This window comes from Larimichthys crocea, chromosome XIX (genome assembly GCF_000972845.2).
Source record: "Larimichthys crocea isolate SSNF chromosome XIX, L_crocea_2.0, whole genome shotgun sequence".
In the NCBI taxonomy this organism is placed as follows: Eukaryota; Metazoa; Chordata; class Actinopteri; family Sciaenidae; genus Larimichthys; species Larimichthys crocea.
The window spans coordinates 9,632,136-9,655,920 of record NC_040029.1 but is presented as its reverse complement, the minus strand read 5'-3'; the positions used below and the strand labels follow the sequence as shown (position 1 = coordinate 9,655,920).

The window sequence follows — 23,785 nt, the reverse complement described above, 5'->3', positions numbered from 1 at the left end:
TGCGATGAATCTTCCCACATCTTCATGACTACATACCTGTGATGTGGATGGATGCTCATTGGCTCGTTTTCAGCGTCATAGTTCAGTCAAAGTCGTGTAACTTTTTATTTTTCTCCTTTATGAAGCACATTTCTCTATCTGTGGTGACGCTTATACGTCATCTGGCATGTGGAAACTTGCAAAATATCAGCTGTGAGTCTTTGCAGGAACATTTCCTGAGCCTCATGTTTCTGCTTATAAACCTTTGAATCAAGTCTAGAACTTCACGCAGCATTGCACCGATGCTGACGTGAAGAATCGTCTCTTCATGCCGTACATTGGTTGTTTTACGTCATGGCATGGCTCGTATGTGCATTTCTCATCTAACGCTCATTGTTGCGTATGTTTTGTTGTTGCAGCTCTCCTTTATATTCCTTCTTTCTTCTCCATCCCTGCAGCTCGCTCTCCTCCAGGTTTGGCCAAGACTCCTCTGTCGGCGCTCGGCCTGAAGCCTCATCAACAGGGCGGATCAGGTCAGTCTGAATATGAATATGAATAATCTGCATTATGTCATCTGTAGCTCACACAGTGATTGTTACTATCTGCTGCCCCCTGCTGCACACACACACACACACACCTCCAGTTCTTGCTTTGCACTCAAGTTTGTCCTCCTTTTCTCCTCTTCTTCCACACATTCCTCCTCTTCTCTCGCTCTCTTCTTCTTCCTCTTCTGCTGTCAGACTCTGACTCTAATGACGGAGATCAAGGTAAGGACACGTCAGCACTCGGCACAGTCTCCTGACCTGCACACACTTTTTCTTTTATTTGTGTGTGTCTCGTTTTCCACTTCTGCATCCCAGCTTTCCACACAACGTTTGAAACATTCACAGTTTCTCTGTCGCCCCCGGTAACTGCATCCCGTTCCCGAGACTGAGGAAGCGTTTCTGTGTGTGTGTGTGTGTGTGTGTGTGTGTTTTGATGCCTTGTCATCCTCAGACAATCGCAATTTCGGGGACTCGAGAGGGCAAACGTTCAACGCTCCTCTCTCCTCCAGCAGTCCCGTCCACGGTGCTGACGGGTGAGTCATCAAAACACAGAATCAACCAATAAAGGATCAACCTGATCAGCCACCAATAATCAAACTGCAGACAAAGATCGTCATACATCGACCGAATTGGGAAATCGAGGATACAGATGGTGAAATAAAAACTTTGTTTCTTCTGTCTGTAGGAGGAGGATTGCTTCTTCCGATGTTGCCCCAATCAGCCCCAACCCCTCCTACCCCAACAGACCTGCGTCCCCTGAGGGCTCCCAGGTCAACATCATGGGCGTCCACACCGTCCCCGGCAGCCCCAACACCCTCCACCGCACAGTGGCCACCAACACGCCTCCGAGCCCGGCCCTCCAGAGACGCCTCGGTCAAGCAAGCCCCTCACTGGCAAGACACCCACCTCCAGTTGTCCCTTCGAGCCCCCTGATAGGCCGAAACCCCAAAACGGCAGGCGTGCCGCAGAGCCCGATGATGGGGCGCCGCACGGTGCCGGGCGGCCACAGCACGCCTGACGAGCTGAGGGCCGCTTCCCGTCAGGGGAGTGCGAGCCAAACGCCCTCGACGCCCGCCTTCCCCGTCTCCCCGCAGCTGCCGGAGAAGAGGCACATGTCCAGCGGAGACGCGGAGAGGACCGACAACAAGAACCTGACGCCGGTCAGCGGTGGCAGCACGCCAAACCTGTCGGGCACGCACACGCTCCCGGACGTCTCGAAGTCCATATACGGTGAGACGCTGAAAGACGAGATGTTATTGTGGCTGGCAGAAGGTTTGCGTCCTCTGGAATAATCGCTTTCTTGTCTCTCTTCGGTCCGAACAGACGGTTACCCAGACATTAAGATGAACGTCAAGTTCGTCCAGGACACGTCCAAGTACTGGTACAAGCCGGACATCTCCAGAGAGCAAGGTGAGAGTTAAATATTTCAAACAAGCCACCGCCATGAATTTATTGATCGCAGAGTGAAAGAGAATAAAATAACTGATTGTGTATTCTCCTCTCGTCGTCTCTGCCCTTCTGTTTATCCCCTCTTCGTCCTCTCGTCCATTTTATCTAATCAACCACTCTCGTGACCCTCGTCTTGTTTTCCTCTGGTCATTCCCCTTTCTGTCTCATCCATTCCAATCTCTCCTCCTCGGTCTCCTCCTCCTCTCTCCTTCTTCCAGCCATCAATCTGTTGAAGGACAGGGAGCCCGGGGCGTTCATCATAAGGGACAGCCATTCCTTCCGCGGCGCCTACGGCCTGGCCATGAAGGTGGCGTGCCCCCCGCCGACCATCCAGCAGAACAAAAAAGGTAAAGAGGCAAACTTTTGATTTGAGGCGTCTGATTTGAAAACAGAATATCTGACGTTTGATTTGATCTTTCCCAGTTGGTGACTTGACTAACGAGCTGGTGAGACACTTCCTGATTGAGACGAGCGCCAAAGGCGTCCGGCTGAAGGGTTGTCCCAATGAGCCCTACTTTGGTGAGTTCGTGGCTCCGATTGTCTCGCAGATCTCTCAGATCCGATCCAGTTTGACTGAGCTTTGTGTGTGCAGGTTGTCTTTCCGCTCTGGTTTACCAACACTCCATGACTCCGCTGGCTCTGCCCTGTAAGCTGATGATCCCCGCCAAAGGTCAGCGTCGCCCGTCGCCTGAAGCGAAACGCTTTGCAGCATTTATAGACGAACATTAACGGTGGTAAACAGCTGTTATTCTGTCGCCCGCAGACCCGAACGAAGAGGCGCTGGAACTGGCCACGCCGACTGATCCGGTGGTTGAGCTTCTGAAGCAGGGAGCAGGTGAGCGAGACCATCATCACTTAATTATCTGCTTCAAAGCTTTAATGAATCATTCCTCTGCTCACACGTTCTCATCCTTACCTTACAGTTCAGAAAGTTCCCGAGGACGCTCATGGTAAATACCGGTTTGCTCCATCGTGCACTTTGACTGAATGTGAATGTCGTGACGCCTGAAACAAAGAGTCCATCTAGAAGCAACTTTAAAGCAACTCTGTGTAGAAACTAGTTGGCAAGTCGGCAACTTTGCTAACAACCATTGCCCAGCTCCTGTTCTGACACGACACCAGCTGTAAACCTCTTCTTCTTCTTCGCGGTGGTCCAAAACGCCTGTGACACAATGTTGCTTTAAATTAAACTTGTGCATGCACATACTGAGAGTCAGTCCATGGACTGTTGAAGGATTCCTTAATGTAACTGTGCAGTGCATGAGAAACCTTTCACCGCGACCTCCGTCACCTCCATCACCTCCATCACCTCCATCACCCTGCATGCACGTTGCTTCCTCCTGTCCACTCCTTGTTTAACACAGCCTCTCTCTCTCTCTCTCTCGCCAGCGTGCAACGTTCTGTACATCAACTCCGTGGACATGGAGTCTCTCACGGGGCCTCAGGCCATCGCCAAGGCGATCAGCCAGACGTTGGCGACCAACCCTCTGCCCGCCGCGACCACCGTCCACTTCAAAGTGTCGACGCAAGGCATCACGCTGACCGACAGTCAGAGGAAGTGAGTCGGCAGATGTCTCACATGTTATCAGGGTTTAAACTTCAGAGAATCAGAGAAAATTGTTGCTTTGGCGACCTCAAGTGGTCGTCTTGTAGAAGGCATCAAAACTTCACCAATTTGCAGATGGACAAAAGTATTCAGACGCCTGACGTTTATCCCAACAGGGACGTTGTATTCAAATATAAATACTTTAATAAGGAGTTGGCACTCTTCTTGGAAAGCTTTCCACAAGATGGGATTCATTCTGTAGGCACTGATGTTGGACGCCTGGCTTGCAATCCCAAAGATGCTCGATGGGGGTTGAGGTCAGGGCTCTGTGTGGAGCCAGTCAACACCAAACCCATCAAACCATGAGTCTTTATGGACCTTACTTTGTGTGCTGGGACACAGAATGAACATGTTCCCTCACTGGAGATAAGGGGCCCAGTCCAAACCCTGAAAAACTCACATCATCATCCCTCCTCCAACAAGAGAAGTGTGTCCGAATACTTTTGTCCACATAGTGTAAACTGTCTCAGAGATTGTTTCTATCACGCAAACAGAGAAACGCAGGAAATCTTTATATGTGAGAGGCTGGAAGCAACATAAATATATCAAAAACATGTGTGTGTGTGTGTTGCTGCAGACTTTTCTTCAGACGACACTATCCCATCAACACGGTAACCTACTGTGACACGGATCCCCAGGACAGAAAGTAAGAAAGCTCAGCTTTGAATTAACAACATGAAACTTTGTTTCGATGGTTTGATCTCGAACATGATCTCGTGTTTTCTCTGCACAGGTGGGGCAAAGAAGGAGGCGGCTCAGTGAGGTGAGTTCAAACACGATGATGACGACGATAAAGTGTTTTAATGTTGGCTGACTGAGACTGACTGCGGGCTGTCTCCTCTCCATCCCGTCAGGCTTTTCGGATTCGTCGCGAGGAAACAAGGAAGCACAACAGACAATGTCAGCCACCTGTTTGCCGAGCTGGACCCGGATCAGCCCGCCTCCGCCATCGCCAGCTTCGTCTCCAAAATGATGAAGCGGTGAAAACTCCTCAACGTCCAAACGGCAGCGGCCGTCTTGAAATCTTCCGTCATCGTTGGTGTCTTTTTTCGCCAGGACTCGATGATTTTTCTTTTTGTTTGTTTCCTGTCGGTTTCTTTCTGTTTCTCTCTCTCTCTCTCTCTCTCTCTTTGTTTCTCTCTGCCTTGCCGGTTTGCAAGAGTCTCTATTTGAAGGATTTGTTTGTGGATCCAGAGTGGAGCTAGTGGACGTGTGTGGTGTGGAGCTGTGAACGTGACAGACGTGGACGCATCGAAGGGAGAGAATTTTAATTGGCTAGAAGAAGAATCTAGCTAAAGACTAAAGGAACAATGCAAAGTTCAGTCGGGGAGCACGCGAGGACTCGTACGTACGTTTCAGGGTTTTCTGTTTCTCGTTCTTTTGTCGATTGATTTACCAAAGGTAGTTGCAACACAAGTGCAAGAATGATGTAGCTGTTAAGCCATTATTATTTCCTCTTTTCAAAAGATGAACAAACAAACAGACAAAAAAAGAAAAGAACAAAAAAGAAAAAGAAGTTTCTTCTCGAACTCGTCTTCAGGAAAAAAGTCGGCCTCGATGGCTTTTAGCAAAACAGTGTCTGAAGACCTTATGCATGTTAGCTTGATCTTTAAGCTCGGTTCTTCTACCTTCCACAAAAAAAAAAGTCGTTGTGAAATCCTTAGAGTGCTCATTTTTCTCCGGGTCTGTTGTGTGTCGGAAAGGGCTCTGCAGTGGACTGATCTTTTAAAAAAATTAAAAAAATTAAAAACTGCGCATAGCAGACCAGACTCACGACAAAGAAAAGAAAAAAAGAAAAACACGCTGAGGTCACCGCACTTCGTGTCAGTGCAGCCACGCTCGCATCACCTCCCGGTCCGAGCCTGACCTCTCTCTCTCTCTTTCAGTTCATGAGAGAGAGAGAGAGAGGAGGACTGTCCACGAGATGGCGCCACTCCTTCAGGCTTGGACCTCCCTTCCCTTCCTTCCTTTCCTTCCTTCCTCTCTTCGCCCATCACCAACTGCTTGCAGTAGTGGATCTGTTGATAGACGCTGCCACTGAAACACACTGGAAACCACCAGGGACTTGGCCCGACCTGGACCTATGCACTGTTCTTTATGCATGTTGTTGTCCTTTTAACAAAAAAAAGAAAAGAAAGATTGCACCGTCCCCCGTCCCCCTCATTAGCTACATTCAACATCACTGAAAACATTCTGCTTTGTGCTAAAAAAAAAACCTAAAAAAAACCTTTTTAGACGAGTAAACGCGGCGAGGTCGCACGACTTGTCAAAGACTGCATGAACTAGACAAACACTTTTTGTACTCTTCTCAGAGAGTCCTGAAAAAGAAGTTAGACCCATTGTTGAAGTAGTCACATGATGGTGAGATGTTTCTGTTTTTACTTCTTTTCTTTCATTTATTTTGATTCTTTTTGGTCCGTTTGAGCCGCCAGGGTTACCTTTCACTGTATCGAGGACAGTTCTCTTGTGTTTTTTTTTTTTTTTTTTAAGTTGTTTTGGTTCCACAGTGTCGTCAAAATTTACATTTAGAAACCTTTTAGGGCAAAGGAGCAAGAAAAAAAACAGAAACACACACTGTGCGCAAATGCCTGCTTGTTGAACACACGCTCAACCATTCACAATAAGCTAAGGAAAATTGATATTGATATAAATGTACATAGATATACTACTTTGAAAGGTGACATAGCGAAAAAGTATTTATTTTTGTTGCTTTGGTCCCTCATGATTACTCATATATACATATATTGTACAGTCTAGATAAAGAAGATTACCTAAAAAGGGGTTGAGAAAAAAAATATATACTTATTTTGGCTAATGATTTCAAAGTCTGACGATTTTGAAATGTGTTTGAATATATGGTGTACATTACTTTGTACATGTATATGTTTGTTTTTGGCTCGTCATGTTTCTTTTTTTTGTTTTTCATCTTTGCGTTCTCTCTGAACGAGGTTAGGGCATGAACGAGATAGAAGAAGAAGAAGAAGAAGCCAAGAGTCTGAATTTTGCATGGACAGAAGCATTTTTGAGTGCAGCAGCAGAAAAAGAAACGCACTCGCAGACGCAAAGAGAAGAAGAAAAAATACAAAGCGTCGTAGCCGGTAGATGTTAAAGGTTCAAACTTTCGAATAAAAAGGGAAGCAGCCGACCTCAAAATGCAATATGAAAACTAGCCGTATGCACCCATGACCGATTATGATTTTTGCCAAAGATTCAAACACTTTATCGATGATGCTGACTGGCTGCATGTTTCCATGTTTGTGTTTCACACTTCTTTTTTGTTTTGTTTTTTACACGTTTAGCAGCAGATTTAAGGAACACGTGGACTCGAGGCGACAGAAGCACGGACGTGTTTGCCTCCATCGCCCGCGTGGCGCCCCACAAATTGGGAAAGAAAAGTGTGTAAACGAAGCACTTATAACTCACAATACCAAAAGAGGAGTGACATAAATTCCATGTGGGTGTCAGCGCTGGAGGTAAATAAAGTTAGACGCGTCTCACCGTGATGCTAAAAAAGCTCGACAGCTGCAGCTTTGTCAGACTGCCAAAGTGTGTGTGTCTTCTCTGGCCTCTCTCTCTCTCTCGAAAAAAAAAAGATTTATTTATTCTTATTTATTCTTTTTTTTTTTTTTTGTTTTCCCGACATGTTTTTAATAAAAGAAAAAAAAAGATCAAATCTCGTTTCATCGTCGCATCATCGCAGATTTTAACGGTTACCGGAGGAATGTACGGTGGCGCTTTATTGAAAGCAACAAAAAGGTACAGTGCACTTAAGATCGACTACTAACAAAGCTTTGTGCCATTTTTAGTCATTCGGAGGAGACAAAAAAATTTAATTCTCTCTATATATATTTAAAAAAAATGAAATTTTGCATTGTACCTGTTGGCTTTGAGTCAAGAGTTGCCTTGTTTCAGTGAAAAAGAAGTGATCTCTGTGACCCCGATGTACAGATGGGACTTGTTGTATGAATGTGCTACTTACGGATGTACAGAAGGGTCTCAGATTTTGTTTGCGCTTATCATTTACATTATATTGTCATGGCTTACCTGTTCCTAAGGAGAAAAAAAAAACATTAAAGCAATACAAATCAGTTACATTCAAGCTATGTGGGTGTTCATTTGGTTTTTATGTCTGCCGGAAGCTTCACCTGCGCTTTGTTTTCCATCCATGTCAGGTGTGCTCGTTAGAAAGCTCTAATAGGTAACACCTTTGGGAAGTTGATTTAAAGAGCTGCAGGATCTCAGACCTCAGCTGCACCGGCAAAAAATCCAAACCTTCCTCTCATATGAAACAACTTTGCATAAGAAGTGAAGAGTTGGAGGCACATGTGACCGTTGGTTCACCTTCACTTCCCGCTCTGACCAACGCCGCCTTATTTCACTGTTAAAGCCACTTCCTCTTGTGATGGGGAAGAATCCTCATTTGCATTTTAACACGTCGTGTTGCTCGTTAAGCCGAGCTGCAGGTCAGAGAGTCGTTTTACATATCGCAGAAGGAGAAGTTTAGATAATGAAATAAATGTTGGCTCGTGTTTCCGTGCTGAAAATCTGCGTCTCAGTCAAAACTGCAGTTCCTCAATCGTCCACCTGAGGCTGGCTCCAGAAGTGAGTCAGTCTCCATAAGTCCCCATGTTTCACAGCAGAAATAAACATGTTTACAGCCTGGTACAAAAAACAGTTTTGGTCTCTGTAGCTAATTTCCCCGTTCATGACAACTGTACTGAGGGTGAATTTATATACAACTCACCTGTTCACATTATATTAAGGCTTAAAGTTATGCAGGATTAAGAGCGTGGACGCTTTGACAACAATTATAATTAAACCATTACAGGAGGAAGAGTTTGCAACCAGATGACACAATTAAAGATTGCAAAGCTTTAAGGAGCACCGGTCAAACTCAGGCGGGGATGGAACGCAGCCATCATTAATATGATCAGCAACACCTGTGATTTCCCTCCTATGACAAGCCTGCTGTGAAAACACACACACACACACACACACACACACACACACATCCCATCGTTCCTTTTGAGTTTTATTAGAAGAATGCATCAGTTTTTACCTGCAAAGAAGTCATGGAAATGCATTACAATTGAAATATTAATCGATCTGAGGTCGAATCTTTTTGTCTTTTTTCAGCTTCAAGCCTCCACGTGTGACTCATTTCAGTTTCTATTGTCTCTGAAAATTGCGTGTTCTTCTGATGAGCACCATCTGACGCGTCATTTATTTATTTATTTATCCAGCCCGTCGCGTCATGTTGTTTTCAGGTGGTTCCCCGTCCGAGCCACTTACTAATTTGGTAGTTAGTAACAAAATAAGTTTCGACCTCAGCCTGTAAATAAAATACCCGAGAGCTTAAACTATCACAGATTGATAACAGGTGTGTGTTGGAGTCGACAGGGCAGCTCTCCAAGTCTGTTTGTTTGTTTCCAGGTTTAAGGCCCGAGCATCGCCACGCCTGAGACGACGAACAAGAGTCAGAGGAACGAGAAGCTGGCAGCGAAGGAATAAAATCAAAACTGTGCGAGGTTCTCACGGCTTCAGACAGTGTTCAAACTCCCAAATATGCATGACACACTTCCCCCAGGACAAATTACGTACACACACACTGTCGGCATGGCACATTATGAGCTGTGAGGGAGGTACACGCTTACACCAAGTGCATCTGGGTCTCTCAAGGGTCCTGGCTTAGTTCATAGGCACTAATACATATGTATTCACCCTCAGCATGGGCAGATGTAAAGGTAACGGGCTTGCGGAGGGGGGAGGCGTGTTCGCGTTGCTGTCGGCAGCCACCGTGATCTGATTTGATTTGACAGCTTTATTTGAACAAGGAAATCCCATTGACAGCGAAAGTTTTCTTTTACAAGAGATCCCCGGAGCGCAGAATAAGTTTTGCATTTCAAAAACATGAAACAGAGAGAAAACGAAGCAAACTCAAAACACAGAATCTGTCAGGGCAATAAAAACACAGCTTAAGTTCAACCGTCGGATCAGCGGTGCGGCGGTTAGCGTCCGCCCTGATACCTGGTGGCTTGGGGTTCGACCGACGGCCAGTTCATTGAATTAAAAATGAGGACCATATGCCTCTGTGCTTTGAAATCGTCTTTGAAGGAGCAGGGCTGGGAGGTAAGCCACTGTGATGGAGAGACTTGTAGTCTAAAGGTTGGTGCCCTGAAGGTGTTTGACGCCCAAGAACGAGCAGCAAGTAAAAGAAGCATCAAACGTTTGTGGCCTGTGATCAGCCGAGGTTCAAATACACCTGACAAAGCATTTTTTCAACTAAAACACTAAAACCAGCATTTCTCCTTGAAATACTTGTCTTTGGTTTCAACAGATCTGAGCGATTAAACCTTCCAGAGTTCAATAGACATGGACAGATTTATGTTAGTCTCGAAGACGCTGGAATCCTCTTTGAATGACCAAATGAGACAACTTATTACTTATCATGTTGTCTGCATGCAAAGACGTTGATGCATCGATGACAAACAGCTGAATCTGGTTTGACCCTTGGCAGTCGTGATGAATTAACCGTAAAAAGATGTTTAAACCGTTAAAAGTTTACCACGTTGGACGCAAAGTGCAGTAAAATATTGGACAAACTGAACTTGTATGCGAGGGGTGTGAGTCGTGTATCATCTGGGAACCATGAATCAAGATCAAGATGTTTTACTTGATTGTTCTGGACCTGCAGGTGCTTCGATGAACTTCGAAGGATTCAACCTCTGGGGACCTTGAACACCTATTCCATAGGAACCGCTTTCCTTATCAGGGTTGCGGGTTGCTGGCATTGGGGCGTGAGGTTGGGTATACCGTGGACAGTTCATCACAGGGTTGAAACATTCAGAGTTTGTCTTTGGACCTTTGGGAAGTCGGAGTAGTAGCTGACCTTGAATCTTCTCGCACTGTGCCGCCCTTTCATGGAAATCCGTCCAGCAATCGCATAGATCAACTTTCATTAGAAAACACATGGAGTTACTGGCTTTGATTGAAGTTCACAGCATCAAAGATGAACTGACTTTTTCTTTAGTACAAAGGGTGAAAGAACCAAAGTTGTCATGTGAACTCCAGCTTGAATCCAAAAATCAAGCCTGAACTTTTGAACCGTGAGTACTCTCTCCTGTTCAAGTTCATGAATCATTTGGAGGGAAGTAAACTCTTTCTCGTTTTCAATCATTCAGTCGACGCACGAGCCAAAAACACGAGCATGAACCTCTTTAAGTGTGCAGTGGAAATGTGTGCAGCCTGTGAGAGGCATCTCACCCAGGTATGACCTTCCTACACGGAGACTGTGTCGCTTTGGAAAAACCTGACCCCTGCACATGCGGATGCCACTGGACTGTAAATATTCAAATAAGGGAACATTCCCACTGCGCTCTTATCAAATGGAAAAATCAACCTGCTTGTTTTGGTTTGCACTCCTACACGCTGCCCTTTTCTTTTCTTTTTTTTTACTTGACAAAGAGGCGACTGAGTCTTATTATTCTCTCACATGAGAATGATTGAGGTTTAATCTTCTGCAGCAGCAGGTGCTCATTACAAGTGACGCTGAAAGCAAACAGCCTCCAAACACCCGTGACGCGCTGATGCTGACGATGAAGAGAAATGTTATAGGAAATATTTAAGTGCTCATCGGAGATGCTCTCCTGTGTCTGCCAGTGTTGATCTTTGATTTGCCGTCAAAGCCGCAGTTTGACCGATTCACATCTCCCGAGGATTTCCTTAAGATAACAGTGCTGAGTTCGGGCTAATGAGGGGTGGAAACGCTACATTAGGCTTCTCCTCACATCCACATGTTGGTCAGAAAGAGCCCGACGATTGTTGGCTCTGAAACAGGCCAGCTGTTCTCACGCCAGAGCAGCAAAACAGGCCCCTGTTAAGACTCTCGTCGTGTCCCCGCAACAGCTCACTGACTCCCTTTTGGCTTCACGCTCGTGTGAAATCTCTCCGGAACAGCGGTCGTGCATCGCGGTGCTCATCGGCAGCTCATATCTAGACACACCGACGTACGTCTGCAGTCATTGTGAGGATTCAAATCCAATTCAGCTTTTAAAGGGTCAAGTTTTATGAGACTGAGTGGAGACTGTGAGGCATCTCAGTGAAGCATGGACTTAGATTTGGAAGGAAGGCAGGCAGGTTTCTTCCCTCCGGGATCAGGATAAGGATGAATGTTTCCTCTTGTCTCTGCCACAAAACTATATGCAGAAGTTGGATTTATTTTGTGGTTTTAACAAGGCATACTGTATTTTATGATTGGCCAAGTGATCTGCATTCTCAGGGAGAAGTTCAACATTTTGGGGAAGTAGACTTTCTTGCCCAGAGTTAGATGAGAGGATAGAAAAAGATTAACTTAGCATAAAGACTTAAAGTGTTTAAATTACACTTTTATACAGATTAAACAAGATGCAACATGTTTAGGGTACAATGGTATTCCTTTAAACTCAGGGGTCAAAAAGTTAATGATACCTGTTAAGCTTGTGAAATTGCAACAAAACCTACAATCTTGCAAGCGTCATAAAATAAAGTGTGCAAAGGAATGATGCGTCTTAGCTTAGCTTAGCATAAAGACTGAGACTAAAGACCTTCATAACGTTTGTACGAAGTAAACAATGCTGTTGATCTTCTCATCGAACTCTCGGCGAGAAAACAAGTGAAAGGGACACGGGTCAAAAAGTTACACCTGATGATACCTGCTCAGAGTGTAACCCTCGTCAAGCTGAAATGAAGCCTACAATCTTGCAGGTGTCATAAAATAAAGCGGCGTGCGTGTCGACATGGAGAGGTGGAAGAATTCAAACCATCGCAGGAACGATGCCTGACCCGGTCCAGACACAGGCCAGAGCGAGGGAGGTCACCTGCTTCAAATACAGCGCATGATGTTTGAGAGAAAACACAAACCGTCACGAGTGCAGAGACTCCCAAACTTGAGTCATGTCGAGGGCGTAAGTGTTTCTTTTTACGATGTGGCCCTTGAGGAGCCTCGGGCTTTGGGAAGGGTCTGTCCTCGGGCCAGCTTTGAAGAGCCAGGATCTCCCAGAGAGTCCACGATGTATGGAGTTACCTGCATAATTAGTTTCAGATGCTTTTATTAAAATCTTTCCCGGTGAGATTATTCATGTGACGTGTACACAAGGCGCCTTTTTGTCTTCACATCATTTTCTCGAGATCTTGTTTCTGAAACTCTTTCCCAACGCAGAGGGAAGGAAAAGAAACCTTTAGCTTGAAGATTCATCTGGCTGGAAAGTGCCTTCTGAGGGGAACACGTCCTCCCAGAGCAGGAGTGATTTCTCCTCCATGGTTGCCCAGTATCGAAAAGTTGAGTGTACCAGACAGACACACACGAGCGGTTTTAAATCTTGGATCGACGCAACACAAGTCGGTATCTTTCCAAAGTTCATAATTTCTTTGCTTTGAGTGGGTTTTTTTTTTTTTTTTTTTTCCTAAAAAGCCAGTGATAATTACCAGCATGAATGAACATGACCACCACCATTTATTTCCTGTGTTTAAGGCAGCACCGATTCCATTACACAACCATTATTTAGTCTGTGAATTCTGCCAATGGTAATAAAAATCGAGACGATCTCCTCCACGTTGGAACTTACACCCCTCGACACATTCATTCAGAGAAGACGCTGCCAGAAAACTGCAAAAAGTGTCTATCTTTCTATCTGCTCGTTAGTCTTAGAACATCATATTTCTGGACGCTGCTGCTGTGCATGTTCGCCCGGCCCGCGTACTGTATACGCCGTAAATTCCTTAATCTGTAAACTGCAGAACATACACCACCTTGTAAATCTGTCCGAGTCCGACATAGCGAGAATTCTTTCTGAGCAGTAGGAGTTGTGCATTAACAGGATATCTTGTGTATATGATACTGTACATCTTCATCTTATGGCATGTGCTCTCTTTTCTCCACATAGGCACTTTTCAAAAGTTACATTTTTCTTCTCGTTTTCTTGGATCGTGTCACTTTGAACTTGTCTGGACTGATCTGAATTAGTGTCCTATGAGGTGTGTGAGGGGGGGGTTCTGGATACAATACACTCCAAGCTCCACGTTTTCTCGTTAGGGAAGGATATTTTCTGCAGTGTACTGACTCAGCTCTGCATATGGGAAAAGTGGAGTGTCCAGCGCTTCGAAGCCAATTAAAGCTTTTTTTTTATAATAGAGAAATATTGTTCAAGGCTGGTTGTTATCCAAGTGAAACGTGGACGTAACACAGAACTCAAACGGTGATGGATATATTATAGGAGTGCATATAAAGCTCCTGATTTCTTGTACTTCAACACGTTTTTATGACCTTTACACCAGTATCAGCAGGAGTTATGTTGTTTTCTGGCCTCACCTGCGCCTTGAGCTACAGAAACCTGTAACTGACACCAATAAGATCTGATTTTTACAATAGAGAAACAAGTTACGTCTAGTGGAGAGGTAATAATATAACAGCACACATAACGCTGCGATCGTGTTACTATTTCATCACTTGCTGTTTGACTCGAGATGAAAGATTTATTGCCTTAACATCGGGATCGGACTACAACACAACGTTTGTCTTGTTTGAAGATGTCAAACTGGGTGAACGCGGTTGAGAGACGAGACTCCGCGTTGAATTCAGACCAATATTAGATCGCCTGTCTTGCAGATCTGGGGATTATGGGATCAGGGCTGTCAAACATCATGAGGTGAGGTGTCATCAAGTACATCGTCGACGCTGTCAAACGCAGCATGTTTTTAAAGTGGCACTCCCTCCAATTTAACTCATGAGATTTACCCATCATGAGGAATATTACTTAGCCTGTGATATAACGTCTAATAATGTTATATAATGTGGCTCCGGAGGGAGCGCTCCAAAGTTTGAGAAGGTAATCCAGATGGAAACATGCTTTTGAGTTGCAGGATCCAGCATTAATCCCTATTACAGACCTTTAAGTGTGTCCAGACATCACTAGCCTTCATCTCGCTGCTGTACTAATGACGAAGTAACTACGTCACCGACTGTTCTCGGTCATCCTGCATGTTCTGATGCACTTCCATCACTCTGGATTTGACGTTGTAAAAATCTTTTGTTGTCTTAGTAAAAAAAACCTGTCATGTTCTTGCTGTGCTGACTTTTTTTTTTTTTAAATCAAGTTGGATGTGCCAAAAAAACTTTGCTGATTTGGGCTGGTAGTCAGCGGTGAACAGGGCCAAATATCTTGATGCCTGTTGTGAATCCTCCCAAATTTATAGACGTGCAACAGCAAGTTGTTGGAGTATCTGTTTAACGCCATCAACTTCTAAAGATCTGTAAAAATCTGGACCACAGTCAAACCTCGAATCCTCGTTGTTTTGGGGTGTAAAGGCTTTTTGTTTATCCATTGCCCAATGAAGTCATATTTATATTTAAACGTGTGTTGCACCATCGGCACACCCTTAAAAGGTCCGATGTGTAGGATGTAATGCCATCTAGTGGTTAAGTTGCAACCAACTGAGTATCCTTCGCCTCGTCCTCCCATTCCAAGCGTGAAGGAGAAACTATGGCGAAGCTTCGTCTGTAGGTTTAAAAGGCTCGTGATCCCAATGCACAGATGAAAACAAAAATCACTTTCTGAACCTTTAACCTTAAAACTTTGCTTTAAACGTATTTTCTTTAGAGTCTAACTATAATAATTTGGAGTCTTGAAACATCAATATGAGAAATATTTCAGGATCCAAACTCATTTTCTCGGGAGGAAAACAGCGTTTCCAAAAAAAATCTCAGCACCTGGCAAAGTAATCGATGCATCACTGGCATCGGTCATCAAGCCTGTGAATCCCCCGAAGATACACGATCCAAACTGTAGCCTGGAAACACACACACACACACACACACAGGTTCGACCACTTTAAATCCCCTGTCTGCCTGGAAAACTCTGAGTTAGAGGAAGCGAAAAAGCATAATTCACCCTTCTCTCAACACCGACTGTCAGAAGTACCCTTGAGCAAAATACTCAGCCCACCACCGCACCACTGGAGCTGCTCAGCGGTCAACAGTAGAGAGACTGTGGTTCATGCCGAGCGGCTCCCAGGTGTGATGAAACTTTATGAGCCGCGTGCCTGCTCAGCAAAACTTTTCTGGATAAATAAAGGTGAGAAAAAGAAACACATCAGAGTTGGCGAGGAATCTCTCCCGAGGTGCAACAAGAAGATCCCAGAACTCAGAGGCTGTCTCGCCTCTTTTGTTCAGCACGTCAGGCTGAACTCGCCTGTTTGCCTGGAGGGGGGCTTACAGTGTGTTGTTTGGCAAAATCCCTTTTCTTACCTTACCTGACAAGGAAAAAGAACACCTAGCAGAGGCGTCTGGAGATCACGGCTGACAGCATCTTTGGCCTCTGTCCGTGAACAAAAAGGTCACGGGTTCAACCCAAACAACAGCCGGCGTGTCCCTCGGCAGCTGCTGATGTGAATTTACGCAATATCTTCTTTGGAAGGTAGAAATAAAGCAAAGAGACGAGAGGTCGAGGTTTGACTTTACATAGCTGATGTCTGTTTGTGGCCTAATAACATAAAAATCAGTAGTTCATCCTTCCATCCATTCTTCCCAATGACGTCAGGCACGTTGTGAAAGACGGCAAGCTACGATTGGTTGTGGAGCAACTTGTAAAGCATTCGTATACATCTCAGTCAAGTCATGGCAAGAATTTATGGCTCTATAATTGTCTAATCTGACACAGCAATCATCCGAACAGACCGAGATGCTGTGTCATCTGAACTCTGCATAAATCATCTTGCAAAGTTTTAGTTCTAGTTTAAACATTAGCTTCTTGGGATTTCGACATTTCATCAAATCGTATGTTGAAGCTTTGTATGAGGTCGTTTTGAGGGTTCGTTACGTAGAAACGTTTCTTTTAGCGCTGCAGTGCAGCTGAATAATCCTCCTACAAGTCTTAGGAGCAAAAGTAATTTGTTTTCTCTTTATTAACAGAGCTGCAGATTTACTGTAGCTCTTCTTTGTCATGATAAAAAGCTGCTTTGATGAATCTCGGGCTACAGTGTTATGTTGTTGGCGAGGTATTGATTCACCAACAGTCAGGGCTTTCCTCTGTCTTCATCATATTACAGTTCAACGGATCGTTGGCGACGATTCAAGAAAAGCTTGAATTATGTCTTCCTTGTTTTCGTCTGTTGGATATGTTGCCCGGACCGTGTTCCCTGCTTGGTTATGTCGTTGTTTACGATCACTTGTATGCATGCAGGTTGTTTCAAATGTAAACGCGAAGAGTTCCGGTGTAAATGCGGGAATCAGATATGGGTCACCTGAAGAAAGCTGGTATAAACAGAAGGTCAACAAAACAAACTCAGGGCTAGTCCAAGTATTTGGGATGAATTCACTGTGGGCAATTTAGTTTTTCTATTTTTAACAGAGTTGCAGAGGAATGTCTTAAATTCCCTGAAAATCCAGCGAGCGTCGTGGGAGGTGAAGGGAGGCAGAAAATCACAGGCCTCGACACAACAACTCCCCGACGACGTGAGCGCGCTGCTGTTTGTCATCCCCTGAGCCTCTTGTAGAAAGAAACCGATGATGGAGTCTTTGATGACTGTGTTGCAGTCCACACACACACACACACACACACACACACACACACACACTTTGGGAGGCCCTACTTTAAGCCAGAATGGTAACAGCAGGAGCGCATTTTTTTTCAGTTTATTCATTATTATTATTTCATCGTCTGCATAGAAAAGTTTATTGATTTGCTACATTTGATTTCAGATTATAATTTTCTGACATGCTGCATGTGCTATTTAATTCAAGTGTGTCCTGGCTTTGAGGGGAAATGGGAGATCTCTTTTTGTTAATGAAAGATCGGAGGTTTCATGTACTCAACATCTTTTTGAAGGTCTTCGAATCAACCACATTTTTACTCGAACTTGTCTCAGACTTAATCTAAGTCTGAGACAAGTAATTACCAAAGTTTTGATACAGGTCTTGGCCTCAACCCCTCAAACTTAGTCTTGTTTTTTATAGATTATTTTTTTGGCTTTTTATGCCTTTATTGATAGTACAGCTGAAGATAGACAGGAAGCAGAGAGAGGGGAAGTGACACGCAGTAAATTAGCCGTCCGATCCGATGCGGGATTCGAACCGGAGCCAGCTGCAGCGATGACTATAGCCTCCACACACGGGGCGACCGCTTAACCCACTACGCTACCGACCGCCCCAAACTTGGTCTTGTTAAAACCTTCAGTTTGTCCAATACCTGTAGAACCAATGACCCATCAAGTGTACTTTATGTTAGGTGGTAGACAAGATAAACATTAAACCCCGTCCTCGTCCCTCTGGCTCCGTCATCTCTTGTGATGTAACTCCCTCCAACGTTTCTTAGGAAAGGACAGATTACACAGTTAAAAACAGAGTCCTGAGAACTTCGTCCACTTGATAAATGTCCAGTAACGCAAACAAACAAGTCGCCTAAATTGCATCCTGTGGATTGGAGGGTTGGACCGTCAGGAACGAGGGACTAGCATAGCATAAATGCTGTCGGCGGCAGCTGTAACAGGAAGTTTACAAGAAGTTGTTGATTTCCTGACATACTTGTATCTTTAATTAAAGTTTATACTCCAGTTTGCACTCGGTTAACCTACTGCACTCTCAGTGAAACACTAATACACTGTTTTTAATTGGACATGTATGAATTGAACACTGTCCCTACAGTTTCCCTGTAATTAGTGCCAGATTACATACTGTAGGTCTTTCCAGGAAACATTCTTTCCAAAGTTATTTTTAAGGGAAATTGTTTGAATATAAAATAAAGTGCTACACATGTTTTAAATGTTTAATAATAATCTGAACGTGTAAAAGTCAAACATGCATCAAAGTGAGCCTGTGAGCTGGAACTGTCATCATGTCCGACAGGTTTTAGCGGTGTTGTTCAAGCCCTGAGAGTTTCTCCACTTGGGGACGATCCTGAAACTCTTGTGGGGCGCACAAATTCACCGTTCAAACAAAAACAGCGGCGGTGTGTTTCACCTCCGCCGTCACTCAAAGCAGCCCACTGGGTATCCTCTTCTCTCCCACACCTCCACAAACACATCTCCCTCCACATCTTTCCATCAAAACAACACGGCCGAGCCTCATCCATCATCCTGACACTCGGCGCTCTACCTTTGATTGCACAGGATGTCCTCTCCTCACGGTTTGCAGGTAATGTCAGAGGAATAATGGCTATTTACGATGTGCTTACGTACAGTGCTGTGGGACGATGTCGGAGGGGGCCCCTAGCTTTAGAGGGTTTGTAGACCTTCGGTAACTAACTCCCTTTCAAGCTGAACAAGGGCGACTTGCTTGACTTCAGAAAAGCTTTGCTATTTCAAGTTGCATGAACGCATCATGTTCTTAGTCAGGTGGTATCATCAGGCGAGGATCACCTGATGGGGAAAAAAGTCTTATCGTCACATCTCAGCGGTTCTTGACCTTGGAAAGGCTTCCCACAACAAAATCTAACATCTTGAGCGCGATGAATGCCGTCTTCCCTCTTCCTCCCGCGCTCTTTTGCAGGGTTGATATGGTGTTATGCATGTTTAAAAACTTACAACCTCCCACACAACCATCTGCTATCGCACACCGTGTGTTGGAAAGTATTTATCACGCACTCTTGCAAACAGACTCTTCTCATCCTGCAGAAGTTTTGCTCAGATAACTTTTCTTGCAGCAGATTAGGAAAGTTACAAACCGCAGTGGAGAACACAATAAAGATCACTTATGCATGCTGCTTTCCTGGAGTCGAGACGTGAAGATGAATTGGGAATCATGATGCTGCAGCATGCAGATAACACACCTCCCCTCCTCCCTCCCTTCCTCTCTCTGATCTGCTGTAAGAGGATCTGTGGGCCTGGATTTGGCATGGCAGCTGTACAAGGCACCAAGCTTCCAAGCACACCGTATCTGTTTGCTTTGGATACTAGTGTTGTTGTGAACCTCCCGCAAGAGGATAATATTTCTTTGTAATTAATAGCAGCCTGTTCTGTCTTTTGGCCGGGGGAAGGAAGCTGGTTTGCAAACACAGAGAGACGGAAATTTCACTTCCCTGCCAGCCGTGGTTGAGTTGGATCAGCTGGATGGAGAGCGTCCCTGGACCGCAAAGAAACTCAGGTTCAGGCCCCGATGGCAGCGAAGATCTGTCCTTCTGAAGTGCTCTTGTGCAAAAGACTCTTGTGCTTACTCACCTACCTGCAGAAAGAGAAACTTTTCTAGTTCCAAGTACATTTACTCAAGTATTGTACCATTTTGAGGTACTACTTACTCAAGTATCTCCTTCAGATTGCAATCTTGTCCATCAAAACTGAACTTGAGACTCTGAATTTGATTTTTTCTGACAAACTGAAGGATGAAAAGTGCGCCTTTACTCCTTAAGCTAAATAAACTCTGTTGGATTAACTAGAAATGTCGCAAAGCTGAAAACATTTCAGAGATTTGCGGTTCTCACAGGACAGTGGTACTCCAGTATGATGCATTAATGTACCCAACAGTTTATAAAGTAGGTAAAATGGGCTCAACCTTTAAGATCTCGAGCAGGAAAATGCAACATCCACCTTAATGCAGCAGGAATATTCATCGAAAACCGAGGGAAACCTCTAAAGTCAAAGATCTGCTCTGCAAAAAGATCCAACTATCCTGATCTAACAAAGTCTGAAAGGTGTGAGGTTAAATTGGCTCTTCTGCTTTATCTAATGTCAGTGGGTTCATTGACTTGGCTTGATCTCTATGTGAATTGGCATCAAGAGGAGTACAAACAGTATATGCAGCTTAATCCCTGAGAAATGCCACTGTCTAAGGCCCTAATCCTGGAAGGCTTTAAGATTCTTGCTTTCGCAAATATAATACCAGAAAAAGCTCTCCGGAGATATTAGTTTAGTTCTGCAAACGTCTCACGCACACTCGAAGGATCCAGGTGAAGATGTCACGAATCTGTGCACCGGCCCGATGTAAATCTCGCTGTGTAACCACTGTTTAGCAATCGGAGGAAACTTTAAACAGTATAGAAAGAGTAAGCCCTTCACACAATGGCCAAAACATCAACGTGCACACGACACACATCCGGCTCTGGCCAAAAACAAGAGCGTCTGTGTATGCGTGGTGAGGAAAGAGGCGCATCCCTCTGACAGATTTCCATCAACTCCCCAGTGTGATTGTAAGAGCCTCATCTCCGCCAAGAAGAGTGACTCAGGCCGCACTTATGACATGTCATTAAATCAAGACTGTAGTGTATTAAGACGTGTCAGTGACAGCTTAGTGAAAGGTTTGTTTTGCGTTGTTTCTCTTTGCAGACTATCGCAGTCGACGGATCGCGGGAGGGAAAGACAAGTTGAGAAATTCGGCCCTGAAAGTTGCAGCTGTGGAAGTGGATTATTTCAATCACACGTCCACAAAAAAACAGAAAGACACTTGTTAGTTTTCTTGCCAAGACTTAGCCGAGTAGATCGACACCAGTCTCGTGTCTGTACGGTGAATTTGTTAGCGTAGCTTAGCATTAAAGTCATCCTAAACATGAGGCCGGTCTTCTCGCCAGGCTCTCGGCGGGGGGAGAAAAAGCGAGCCTGTTCTGTCTGGAGGTAACAGAATCTGCCCGACGAGCACGTCTCAAGCTCGCTAATTAACGTGTTATATCTTGTATGTTTAATCTGTACAAAAACTGGCATCTAAAAATGAAAAGTTGCGGTTTTACAGGGATTATGTTGTCTGACTATTTCTTGGCCCGGGAGCAGGGAATAGTCTGGCAGGTTACCACGAAAGAAGAAAACAAACACGAGTCCAAATCATCGCAGAAATGATACCTGATGGTTTGTTTAGCATAAAAACTCAAATTAGACGCTCATAACACAACCTGTTGTTTTTACACTTGGTCCGTTTCCAGTCTCTAAGCTAAGTTACGCAAACTCTCTGCAGGGAAGAAACTAATCGTATTCCAAAATGCCAAATTATTGCGTGAAGTGATATTTGTTGACATTTTTCAAGTCAGATCTTCACCTCTGTTTCGTCTAGTCTTGCCCCGTTACTCGGCCCGTTCTCCATCTTTTTAAGACATCTCACCGGCTCAAAGTGTCTCTATCAAATCTCAGGAGATAAGCTCTTGAAACGCAAAACCACAGTGCGTCTCTCATTCAGCCGTCGAATATGTGCGCTCGCTCTCTCTCTCTCTCTCTGTTTGCGAGTTTCTGTCTCGAAAACGTAACACCCTCTGACTCAGTCCGGCCTGACAATGCCCTCCTGTTACCGTATCGCATGTCTTGCAAAGAGACACAGCTCTGGCAGCGGCTCACAGATCACCAAACAAGAGAACAAGAGCCTCAATGCAGCTGACTTTTGGAAGCTGCTGCGCTGCACGTATCTGATACTTGACAGATTTGGAGGGGGGGAGGCAGACCGAGACACAGAGGCAGGTAGATTTTGTGTTTCGTTGCAGGAGACTCATTCCTCATGTGCATTTCCATGATTCTCATCAGTGTGCAATCTCAGTATCTTGACGTTCAAAAATGCGTAAATGACAAGCTCAGCACATCTGATAGGAATCTGCAACACTCACGGAAACCTTTTTTTCTCTCTCTTGTCCCCGTACATGCTGGTCTCCTTGGCCTCCTCACATTGCCGTGTAATGCAAGATCCCCAAGGACACTGACGAAAGCAGGATTTCTTGAATTGTTCACATGGCTCACCTGATGTAAGCTGGTGCCAGCGTCGTTAAAAAAAAATCCCTGGATTGTACTCCCACCGCCGATTCTCCACGTACAAACACATCATTATACATAGGGCAAAAATTGTTGGAGATAATTAACCTCTGAGGGTGTAAAACCGCAGTGTACCACTGTTTATACAAGCCCACACCCACAGGAGAGTTGATATAACATTTCTGAGTTTTGAGCACTGCAAAAAAACAAAAAAACTCTGTCTTATAAAGTCATTTTTGTCTAAAACTGAGTTTATTTTCTTGAAATTATGAAAAGGCAGCCAACGCTTCAACCTGTTTCACGTAGAAATCAACTACGTGGTTGAGAAATGAGGACAGAATAAAGCAGATTGCTTCATTAAAATCGATAAAAATGAGATTTTATACAAGAACATATGGGAAACAAGTTGATGCTAACCCTTGGTTTAGGGTTAATGTTGTTTTTAAATAAGGTTAGGGTTAAATTAGCTTTCAAAACACAACAAGACTGACTCAAAATGGATTTTTTGACACGCTGAACATGCATTTGTGTAAAGAAAATAAGCAAATCTAAGGGGCTAAGTGTTTACAAGGGTATGTCAGGGCACAGATCTTGCCCCAAAGCACGCTTTTTAGTTCGAGGCACATTCTTTTCTTTGAGTCAAGCCGAAGGATATGCCCCCCTATATAATACCAAGCTATAGTCAAATAAGATTAAATTAGGGGTGTTGCTTTATGAGCATTCAAACCTGACACATTTACTACTTGATTGAAGGTTGCAGTGAGGTGTGCGAGCATTCCCTCGTCAGCATTTTCAATGAATGATTCAACTATTTCAAACCAAATTACTCTGGCTTAATCGAGACAGGAACCAACCTGATTAACCTGATTACACAGTTGCTTTATTGCGCAGAATGGAGGAGACAAAGTCCTACATTGTGGAGACTTGGCCTCTGGTTATTTCAGGTTGGGATTGGTGCAAAGATGGAGGCTGTAAGGAGGTTTATTTGTCTGTTGTGTATTGGGATTCCCATCAGTTGTTGACTTGGAAAAAGCTCCTTGGCTCCATATCCGAATAAAAACATATAGTCAGTGATGTTTGTAGATAATCGAGCTGCTCTGTTCTGCATTAACTGAAGCTTTTTTCAGCTCTTTTTTGGCAGCACTTGACCAGATTAATGAGCAGTAATCAAGACGAGACAATGCTATGGCTGCAAGGTGCAGCTTGGACAAAGATACGGGGAGCACCTTCTTTTAATAAATACCCCTCTTCCCAGTTTTTAAGTGATTTTGTTTATGCGACCAAAATGAGTTTCATCTGGTCTTTGAGATCGGGTTAGACCGATCAGCTCAGACATCCAGGGGGAGCTTGGAAGCTTGGCACCTTCCTTTGGAGGTTTTATGGGCATGTCCAACTGGTAGGACACCCTGGGGTAGACCCAGAGATCGTATATCTCATCCTGCTTGGGATCCCCCAAGTAGAGCTGGAAAACATTGCTGGGGAGAGGGATGTCTGGACTACCTTGCCTAGATTGCTGCCAACG

General features: G+C 44.5%; 1 protein-coding gene across 8 annotated transcripts in view; it reads left to right on the top strand.

Annotated features, from left to right (window-relative positions):
• Window positions 1–7,673, top strand: part of tns1a (tensin 1a) — a 54,633-nt gene extending 46,960 nt beyond the window's left edge. For 7 of the 8 annotated variants that reach the window (XM_027291563.1, XM_019273243.2, XM_027291561.1 and 4 more), the window contains 14 exons: window positions 438–512; window positions 720–746; window positions 976–1,057; window positions 1,210–1,754; window positions 1,848–1,934; window positions 2,192–2,320; window positions 2,397–2,492; window positions 2,566–2,643; window positions 2,737–2,808; window positions 2,897–2,923; window positions 3,363–3,531; window positions 4,157–4,225; window positions 4,313–4,342; window positions 4,434–7,673. In XM_027291563.1, coding sequence (XP_027147364.1) covers window positions 438–512; window positions 720–746; window positions 976–1,057; window positions 1,210–1,754; window positions 1,848–1,934; window positions 2,192–2,320; window positions 2,397–2,492; window positions 2,566–2,643; window positions 2,737–2,808; window positions 2,897–2,923; window positions 3,363–3,531; window positions 4,157–4,225; window positions 4,313–4,342; window positions 4,434–4,563 — 1,616 coding nt within the window. In that variant the 3' untranslated portion in view covers window positions 4,564–7,673. The remainder of the gene's footprint in view (window positions 1–437; window positions 513–719; window positions 747–975; window positions 1,058–1,209; window positions 1,755–1,847; window positions 1,935–2,191; window positions 2,321–2,396; window positions 2,493–2,565; window positions 2,644–2,736; window positions 2,809–2,896; window positions 2,924–3,362; window positions 3,532–4,156; window positions 4,226–4,312; window positions 4,343–4,433) is intronic. The other variant, XM_027291560.1, reaches the window with a different exon arrangement.
• Window positions 7,674–23,785: the final 16,112 nt, after the last annotated feature.